General features: G+C 52.9%; 1 protein-coding gene across 1 annotated transcript; it reads left to right on the top strand.

Moving 5' to 3' along the window:
• The first annotated feature begins 916 nt into the window (after positions 1-916).
• Positions 917-5,302, top strand: LOC125508673. Its single transcript, XM_048673442.1, has 5 exons — positions 917-2,382; positions 3,671-3,726; positions 3,818-4,349; positions 4,434-4,630; positions 4,760-5,302. The coding sequence occupies exons 1-5, from the start codon at positions 1,291-1,293 to the stop codon at positions 4,911-4,913; spliced, it is 2,031 nt and encodes a 676-aa protein (XP_048529399.1). The 5' UTR covers positions 917-1,290; the 3' UTR covers positions 4,914-5,302.
• Positions 5,303-10,390: the final 5,088 nt, after the last annotated feature.

The following is a 10,390-nucleotide window of genomic DNA, read 5'->3' as shown; positions in this document are numbered from 1 at the left end:
AGCCTGCGCGCTCGTTTCGCTAGGCCGGACGTGCCTTGTAACGTACTTTATTCCTTCTCCGGTTGCTGTTTCCAAGACCTGCTCGTCTTATATTTGGTGCCGTGTGTTGATCATGCGGTTGTCATATGCTGCCTATGTTGTGGGCTTTATTAATTTAAAGCTGGACGTCCCTGGCGTCTATGTTCTAAAAAAACGTAACTGGACGTGGTCGCGTTTGTTTATCCGCTCATTAGTTTGTGTTGGAAGGATCGTTGGTTCAGATTAGTAGTAGTGGCATGTCCATACTCTTTACATCCACTGCACATAAAATACTCCGACGACCGTAGTAGACGACGAGCTCTGACGACGGACGATGCTCATGCTCCCTTCCCTTGAGGTCGCGCGCTGCTGCCCATGATGCATTTGGCCGCGTCCGGGTCTCCGATGAGCCCGATACAGATGCGTATGCCGGCTCGTCCATCGCGTGAAAACGACCGGGATCCATTTGGATTTCCGCGATTTCATCGATGCTTCGCCGAGTGGAAGAAAATCCGTCACTTCGGCAGGCTCCTTCCGCGGTACGCTGTTCGCCGGCCAGGGGGTGGGTCCAGAGCGGCCGGACGGTGCAGATCGAGGCCCTCTGCCTCTGGTGTGATCTCTGTCACGCGTTCAGTCGTCGCAGTACTAGTCGTCCTAGAAGAATTGTGGCTTCAGGTCCACAGCCACAGCCACAGACAGCTCACTTGACCCGTCTTCCCCACACAAGGTCAACTCGAGTGGCGTTGCGGTGGTGGTGCCATCTGAGATCTCTCGGTCGCGATAAAACGGAAAAAACCCGGGCCGATCCCAGCGTGCACGACGGCCGGAGGAGCTCTGCTCGTGCCGTGGCCGTGCGGCCCCAGATTGACCTCGCCGATCTACACGACCCCGGAAAACGAAAGAAACCAACCCAAATCAGGCCACGGCTCCGCTCCGTCATGGCCTGACCTCTTCTTCTCCTTCGAAACCTTCCCGCGGTCCACGGCGCTCCCGGGCCCACACGTCAGACACCGGCGGCACCGTGCACCGGGTCCATCGGCGCGCGTCGTGGTCGTGGCGCATAGACGGCCCGGCCGTTCGTTCTTAAACCCCCGCCCCCCCTTCCTTCCTCCTCGTTCGCCTCGCCGCTCAAAAACGAACGGAAGGAAATCCCAAATCCCGTTACAGGAGCGGCAGCGGAGGAAGAAAAAAGGAAAGAAAAATACCGTTGCCCTCCCGTTCCGTTCCGCTCGGCACTCGGCACTCGTAAAACCCAGGCCCCGAGGGAGAGGCATGGGAGAGGAGACCCTCGTGCAGGCCATGCCGCTCGCGCCCCACCGCCACCACCACCACGTCCACCCCGCCGCCCCGGATCCGGCCGGCGTCGAACGTAGAGACGACCATCCGGCGGCGCACGCTCCGCGGACCCGGACCGGGATCGCCGCGGCAGGGGACGCGAGCGAGGAGGAGGACGTGTACTACGCGCGCAAGATGCTGCAGGGCGTGGTGCTCCGCCCGCCGTCGCACCTCCCGCAGCCGGAGGCGCCGCCTGGGCTTACGAGGGTGGTCTCCACGCCGGCGCCGAACGGGCGCGCGGAGGTGGAGGAAGGGCAGAGGCACGTCGTCGAGCGGTCCAACTCCGCCGCGGCCGTGGTGGACGTGGCGTCCATCGGGCGCTTCTTCCGCGACCGGCGCGACGTGCTGTCCTCGGCCATCAACCGCCGCATCTCGTCGCTCAAGGAGGCGCCGGCCCCGGCGCCGGGGGACGCCTGCTACGGCGTGCAGGAGATCCACCTGCCCAACGTGAAGGTCACCGTCCGCCTCAAGGAGGCCATCGCCGCCGACGCGGAGGAGGACGACGGCTACGGCCACTCCTTCTCGGGCAGCCACATCAAGGGCCGGGTCAGCTTCTTCTCCCGCTCCGGCTGCCGCGACTGCGCCGCCGTGCGCGCCTTCTTCCGCCAGTCGGGCCTGCCCTACGTGGAGATCAACCTGGACGTGTTCCCGGAGCGCGAGGCCGACCTCGCGTCCCGGGCCGGCGCCGCCGCGCGCGTGCCCCAGATCTTCCTCAACGAGAAGCTCCTGGGCGGGCTCGTCGTGCTCAACTCCCTCCGCAACAGCGGCGAGTTCGAGCGGCGCGTGCGCGAGGTCGCCGGGAGGCGGTGCCCCGACGCGGCGCCGCGGGTGCCCGTGTACGGGTTCGACACCGATGCCGGCGAGGAGGGGGAGGAGAGGGAGGACGCCATGGTGGGCATCGCGAGGGTGCTCCGGCACCGGCTGCCCATACAGGACCGGTTCGTGAGGGTGAAGCTCGTGAAGAACTGCTTCTCCGGCGCCGACATGGTCGACGGCATCGTGAACCACTTGGAGTGCAGCAGGAACAAGGTGAGTTGCACTAGATTATTACTGCCTGCCTCGATTCTGTTTCGTTTGACTTTTTTATTTTAAATCTTGATGGTTGTTTATCGTTGCATGAATGGTGATGGTGGTAGTCTTGGATTAAACGTGTTGGGTGTGAATAGTAGTTTAGATCGTAGTATCATTTTCTCACAGAATTAACTTGATGATGGTGCGCATTAAGCTGCACCTCGAGTTATTTATGCAAATTGGACAAATATTAGACAGTGAATATGCATGGAGTTTAAATGAAGCAAAATCAAGTTGGTCATGTGGAGCATGGGTTTTCTGATCAAATTACTTGACTACTTAAATTCTGTTTAGAATCCAGCCATGCTAGTTAGCATTGTCAATACTGAGTACATTTAAGTCATGCTCAATTAATTCAGTAAAACCGAATGCTTGGCTGTCATGCACTGCTGAAATGCCGAACTTTAGAAATTCAAATACGATGCTGTCTAAATCATCGTATTTGAAGGCAGCGATCATACCGAGGAACGTATCGGTGAAAACGAGGTGCCCGGAAGCAACCGCTGTCCAGGATAGGATAGGATCACGCGCGCCGTGCCGTGCCGTGCCGGGCCGGCCCGCCTGCTCTCCTTCGGTTTCCCGCGCCGCAACGGGTGAGCGGAGCACAACGGAACGGGGCAAGCAGCCGCTCCCCACCACCGGCTGGCTCGGTTCGCTGGCACCCAATCGAGACCGGCGCGGCGTGAGTACGTATGCACTCGTTTGACCATGTTGATCCGGATAGTAATTGAACAGGTCGTGCGTGCTCGACCGCACTGGTCGTGTGATTCTGTGCCGACCACGTCGCTGACCATCACAGGACACACAGACACCCTTCTCTCTCTCTCGGTGCTATCTTCGTGAGCAGAGTCCCTGATTGGCCCTGCGTGCTGGAAGATGTGATAAGATTTTGGTCGGGTTGGAAAAATTAGGGTGATTGGATTAGTGGGGTGGACGACCGCGCGTGATAGATCCACTGCTACTACGTTCTTGGTGCTTAAGCACCGACCCATCATACTATGGTCTAGTGCATGCATGCGTATGATCGGCACGTCCCCCCTACTTTGACTTGTAACCAGTGTTGCCGTCTCTGTCCCTGGCTCCCTGCCCTTGGCCTTTGTCTATTTCGTGTTTTCTGTTGCGAATTTGACTTGACTTGAAATGACAGGACTGTGGAGGTCGATCAATCAATAAACCAGCTTAATTTCCTCCTCGATCGATCAATTAAGTAAGACAATAATAACCCCTTTTTGTTACTTGTATATAGGCTGTGGAGATCGGCAAAGAACTCGCGAGGAAGCACTTCATCCACCACGTCTTCAGGTCAGCGTGCAATGCATCACTCTGGATTTTACTTTCATTCCAGTAAAGTTTTGTTCATCAATGAATGAACGTTGAGTGGATATGCGTGCAGGGAGAACGACTTCGAGGATGGCGCCCAGAGCCTGTACCGCTTCCTGGAGCACGACCCGGCCGTCCCCAGGTACTACAACTTCAGGGGCTCCACCAACGACGGCGAGCCCAAGCCCGCCGCCGCCGTCGGCCAGAGGATGACCAAGATCATGGTCGCCATACTCGAGGCCTACGCCTCCGAGGACCGCCGCCGCGTCGACTACGCCCGCGTCGCCGCCAGCGAGGAGTTCCGGAGGTACGCCAACCTGGCGCGGGACCTGCAGCGGGCGGACGTCTTCGCCCTGCCCGCCGGGGAGCGCCTCTCCTTCTTCCTCAACCTGCACAACGCCATGGCCATCCACGCCGTCATCAGGACCGGCCAGCCGGCGGGCGCGGGCGCCGTCGACCGCCGCTCCTTCTTCACCGACTTCCAGTACGTCGTCGGCGGGTACCCCTACTCCCTCACGACCATCAAGAACGGCATCCTCCGCGGCAACCGCAGGCAGCCCTACACCATCGTCAAGCCGTTCGGCGCCTCCGATAAGAGGCTCGAGGTACATGTCTGGAACACCGTAGGAATGGGATCGACGCATGCTCTCCGCTCGCGCTGGGATCTTTATTTTACTATGGCTGTGCAGCTGGCGGAGACGAAGGTGAACCCGCTGGTGCACTTCGCGCTGTGCAACGCGACGCGGTCGAGCCCCACCGTGCGGTTCTACTCCACGCAGGGCGTGGAGCCGGAGCTCCGGCACGCGGCCAGGGAGTTCCTCCTCGACGGCGGCGTGGAGATCGACCTCGAGACCCGGACCGTCCACCTCACCAGGATCATCAAATGGTACTGAGAGCTTGCAGCTAGCTGCTACTCTGTTGTTTGTTCCCAACCCATTCCCATGTGGGTGGGCTGATGCATGTTTCAAGTTCATGGAGAGTTGGTGCTGACTGGCGATTGCTTCGTGCTGTGCAGGTACAGCGCCGATTTCGGGCAGGACAGGGACATCCTCAGGTGGATCTTCAACTACCTGGACCCGACCAAAGCCGGGCTCCTGACGCATCTCCTGAACGACGGCGGACCCATCAGCATCGCCTACCAGGACTACGACTGGTCCTTGAACGCCTGAACCCAATTCTGTTTCTGTCTCGACTCTGCGCATACGGCGACGGTACCTGGAGCTAGCAGTAGCAGTGCCGTGGGCTTTTCTCTTTGGATATTGGCAAATGGTCGATGGAAGAGAATTAGAGATCAACCACGCGTCGAGCTTATTACTAGCGATTATACGAGTACTTAGCAAGATGGAAGTCTGAAGGTGTACATATATATAGTACGATTCTGTGAGCCTCTTGGGTGGTTTCCTGCCCGCAGGGACAAGTTGTCTTGGCCTCTTGGGGAGGGCAATGCACTATGTTGATCACATCGCTTTTTCGCAGCGAAGATGTTAGATACAGCAAGTACTCATTTTGTAGTAGCTTCACCGTTGTGTATTAGAGCGTCTCTTTCTTTTTTGGAAAATGATCCAGATCTATTTCGAAGTTTAGTGAAAGTATAAAGCATTTCAAACATAATAAAATCGAAATGGCTAAATCACATCTAAATGTTTAAGGATGTGGCATCTAAGTTATTAACCACGGATCTATCCTGCTATAATTTTCGTGCAGTATTGATTTGCGTCCCGCCCGCGCGTCCCCGTGGCTGGCACACGTCGCTCTCGCTGTTGCTGGATACTAGTTGCTCTTTTTTGTTTGTCCGGCCGCTCGTTGCACGGGATTTTTTTTTAAAGAATACAGGAGTAGAAACGCTCCTGGAGCTAATTACAATCGAAGTGAACTCCACCCGAACTGTGCCGATCGTTACATGTTCCTTCTCATTCCTATGTCTTAGGGCTGGCTTGTTTTTCGTTTTTTTCTGGAACACTGTTCCCATACATTCCACATCTAAACCTCTGAATCACTCTGTAGGATTACCGGCCAAAACACGAAATGAAAAGAGCCGCCCCCTCCTTTGGCACTCCCGCGGGCGGCAGGGGAGGCAAACCCTACCACCACCGCCGCTGGGGTCCCCTCCTCCCTCCCCCGTGGCCGCCAAAGGGCGTGGCCGAGCGAAGCCTCGCCGGCGACGGCGGGGATTCCACGTCTCCTCGCACCGGGAGCCTTGGCGCGGGCCGAGGCTGCCTCGCCTGGGTGCCGTGCTCCGCATCGGGCGCGGCAGCATGACGACGGCGCGGTGCAGGTGGCGTCGGGGCTCAGGGGCGGACCCAGGAAAAAACTTGAGAGGGGGCAAACATGTATGGCCATATTCCTGAATTAACAAGGCAAGTATCCATATAAACTAAAACCTGAGCACAATCACTACACAAGATTAGCCAGTTCATTGCAACTGAAAGGAAACTAACAATACGAAGAAAATGACTTACATCAGCATGTCGATATCTTAGTCGAAATTTGCAAAAGAGAACATCGACAGATTGTTCCAAAAATCTAACCTGCAACATGCAACAAAAAAATTCCTATCAAATAGAGAGAGAAATAATAACATTGAAGTATACCACTATTACAAAATAAAAGGAGCTTTAGCACAATACCTTTTATTTTATCTGACAATGATCTTTCATCTCAAGAAAGCGTTTAACCATAACTTCATTACAAAATTGTATTGAACAATTGTTCTTCAATAAAATATTGATTGATCTTCTCGATTATCATTGGCTTAAACTTTCTAGGAGTAAGCACATGACATGAGCCCCCCCCCCCCCCACATCAAGTTATTTCTTCTTACATCACCATGCTGGTTGGGAATGTAGTATGCAATCCTCTTTCCCTTTAGATCGATCCGTAGAAAGCTTGTTCAAACCAATAGTTCATGAATCTCGGAGGTTGTTAATTTTCTTGAAGAAGAAAAACCTCCCCCTTAGCTTCCCAGCAACTTTGAATGCCAAAAACTAATACGTTAAATACATTATCAAATCGCCAAATATCATACACAATGATGAAGTGTACTATGAACAAGGAAAAAAATAATAGATGGTATGAATTAAATTGGAGTTTGTCAGTCTGGACTAGCCAATTTTACTTGTAAAATGAGAGATGCATACTAAATTTACATGTTGCAAAAAAAAGTTTGAACTGACCCGGTGCTCTAAATTTATACAAAAGTCAATGAGACTAACATGATTTGTAACCTAGAAATTGCAAGCGAACAAAAAATTTGGTAAGAAGAAACCCTAGAAGAACTGTACTATTACCTCGATATCAATTAGAATGAGGGAATTCCAGAATTGGTAGATCGGCTTCCGTCATGCCGTCGTTGTGCAAAGCTGGGAGAGATGGGCAACGGCAAGTCGCCGATTGTCGGCGGGGAGCAGGCGACGACACGAGGCCGCAATCACGTGAGCGGCGTGGTATGGACGGCCGCCATCTGGTGCCTTTTTTAGACTACCCACAGTGGGAGTAACATAGATAGTAATATCACACATATCTAGATAAAATAGATGATGTGGCAATCAATAAATGAAAAAAGAGAGGCATGTAGTAAGGCTAGTCATAGTGGGAGTAACTTAGCTAGTAACATAACACATCCCAAGACAAGTTTACTTATTTGGCACCTAGTTAATGAGGAGAGAGGTGTTTGGAGTAACATATTAGGCTGGTCATGGTGGGGAGTAACTTAGACTAGTGTCATGCATATGACACTAGCCTAAGTTACTACCTTCATAATGCAAAATAACATAATACTCGTATCTTAGATGCCTTTATTTATTAGCTTGTAGACTCATCTTATCTTGGAAACGCTATGTTACAGTAACATATTATGTTACCACCTCTCATTAATTACTTGCCACATAAGCAAAAATTTCTTGAAGTGCGTTATGTTACTAGCTAAGTTACTCCCACTATGACTAGCCTTATGTTACCATCACATAGCGCTTCCCAAGAAATGTTGAGTCTATAAGCTAATAAATGCAACCATATATGATACTACTTTTATGACACTTTGCACTATGAAGGTAGTAACATAGACTAGTGGCATATGCATGATACTGGTATAACTTACTCCCCACTATGACCAGCCTAACATAGCTAGTTACTACTAGTATGAGTAACATCACACATATCAAGGCAAGATGAGTCTATAGTCTAATAAATGAAGTGTTGTATGTTACTACACATATGTTACTCCCCACTATAGAGGTAGTAACATAGAGTAGTAACAAGGGCATTGTTACTACTCTATGTTACTACCCATTGTGGCTAGTCTTAGGGGGACGTCGTGTGCGTACGTGAAGCAGGCCGCAGGTGTCCATCAAGTTACGCAATCGGCGGGCTCGGGTGTAGCCTATCTCCTCTTAAGTCTGCTACTAGTTCTTTGATGGTGGGATGCATTTATAAATTTGGCGTATATGTAGCTCTGAAAAATAAACAAATAACTGGGCTAAGTGGGGGCAAATGTACTGGGCCAAGCGGGGGCACACTCAGATAGGCAGGACCAGTATATAAGCGTACGTAGCCCTAAAAAAAGTATATAAGCGTACGTGAAAATCGAGTGGGGGTAGCTGCCCCCACAATCTTCAACGTGCGTCCGCCCCTGCCGAGGCCGGGCGGTGATGCGACGAGCGATGTCGAGGAGTTGCTATCCTGGAGCCCCGATGGCGGATGCAGCAGGTCGAGGCGGGCGTTCGGATATGGCTCCAGGGGTGCGGGCCGTGTGTGGCGCGGGTCACGGGCGGTTGCCCTTGTCGTGGCCTCGTGCTGGCTGGGGTAGCGGCGCGACAGAGGTGGGCGCCCTGCTTCTTCCTCCTCTGCTTGTCAGCTAGGTGGGGCTTGAGGGCGTGGCTGGTGGGTTCTTGTTGCGGCATGGTTAGATTTGGCTGGATCTGGCCCTGCTCGCCGGCGGGTGGCCCGGGGTGCTGGCAGCGGCTGGTCGGGTCGCTGCACGGATGTGGGCTGCGATGGCGTGGTGGCAGTCCATGGTGGCGGCGTGGGTCGTTTCGCGGCGGCGGCTGGACATGCTCCGGCGTCGGTCTGTTGGCGCTCGACTCTTGCGGATGTCCCCAATGTCCTCTCGCGGATGCTGGCGGTGGCCGGTCCGACACCTCGCGTCACAGGGCGGGTGGCTGGGACAAGCTAGGTGCGGATCCAGGCAGGGAGCTCCGGTTGGGTGCCACAGGGGGTGGCGTGTGGATAGGTGGTGGGAGAGATGGGTGGCGCTGATGCGTTCGGGCCACCCATCACCGGCAGGGGTGCCGGACGTCGACGGAGTCCGCTCCCGGTTCACCTCTTCACTGACTTGGTGGCTCCCCCATCGACTTGGTCGGTCCGGTCGCTGATAGTCCTATCGACGGTCGGAGCTGAAGGAAATATGCCCTAGAGGCAATAATAAAGTTATTTTTATTTCCTCATATCATGATAAATGTTTATTATTCATGCTAGAATTGTATTAACCGAGAACTTAGTACATGTGTGAATACATAGACAAACAGAGTGTCACTAGTATGCCTCTACTTGACTAGCTCGTTAATCAAAGATGGTTATGTTTCCTAATCATAGACATGAGTTGTCATTTGATTAATGAGATCACATCATTAGGAGAATGATGTGATTGACTTGACCCATTCTGTTAGCTTAGCACTTGATTGTTTAGTTTACTGCCATTGCTTTCTTCATGACTCATACATGTTCCTATGACTATGAGGTTATGCAACTCCCGATTACCGGAGGAACACTTTGTGTGCTACCAAACGTCACAACGTAACTGGGTGATTATAAAGGTGCTCTACAGGTGTCTCCGATGGTACTTGTTGAGTTGGCATAGATCAAGATTAGGATTTGTCACTCCGATTGTCGGAGAGGTATCTCTGGGCCCACTCGGTAATGCACATCACTATAAGCCTTGCAAGCATTGTAACTAATGAGTTAGTTGCGGGATGATGTATTACAGAACGAGTAAAGAGACTTGCCAGTAATGAGATTGAACTAGGTATCTCGGGCAAGTAACATACCAATGACAAAGGGAACAACATATGTTGTTATGCGGTTTGACCAATAAAGATCTTCGTAGAATATGTGGGAGCCAATATGAGCATCCAGGTTCCGCTATTGGTTATTGACTGGAGACGTGTCTTGGTCATGTCTACATAGTTCTCGAACCCGTAGGGTCTGAACGCTTAAAGTTCGGTGACGATCGATATTATGAATTTTTGTGTTTCGATGTACCGAAGGTAGTTCGAAGTCCCAGATATGATCACGGACATGATGAGGAGTCTCGAAATGGCCGAGATGTAAAGATCGATATATTGGACGACTATATTCGGACACCGGAAGTGTTCCGGGTGGTTTTGGAAAAAATCGGAGTGTCGGAGGGTTATCGGAACCCCCCCGAGAGAAATAGTGGGCCTTATGGGCCTTAGTTGAGAGAGAGAGGGCTGGCCTAGGGTAGGCCGCGCGCCCCTCCCCCTCTGGTCCGAATTGGACTAGGAGAGGGGGGGGGGCGCCCCCCTTTCCTTCTCCCTCTCCCCCTTCCTTCCCCCTCCTAGTAGGAGTAGGAAAGAGGGGAATCCTACTCCTACTAGGAGGATTCCTCCTCCTGGCGTGCCTACAGGGGCCG

Source organism: Triticum urartu, chromosome 1, assembly GCF_003073215.2.
Source record: "Triticum urartu cultivar G1812 chromosome 1, Tu2.1, whole genome shotgun sequence".
NCBI lineage: Eukaryota > Viridiplantae > Streptophyta > Magnoliopsida > Poales > Poaceae > Triticum > Triticum urartu.
The sequence above is the reverse complement of the archived record's forward strand: the minus strand, read 5'-3'. Positions and strand labels throughout refer to the sequence as shown.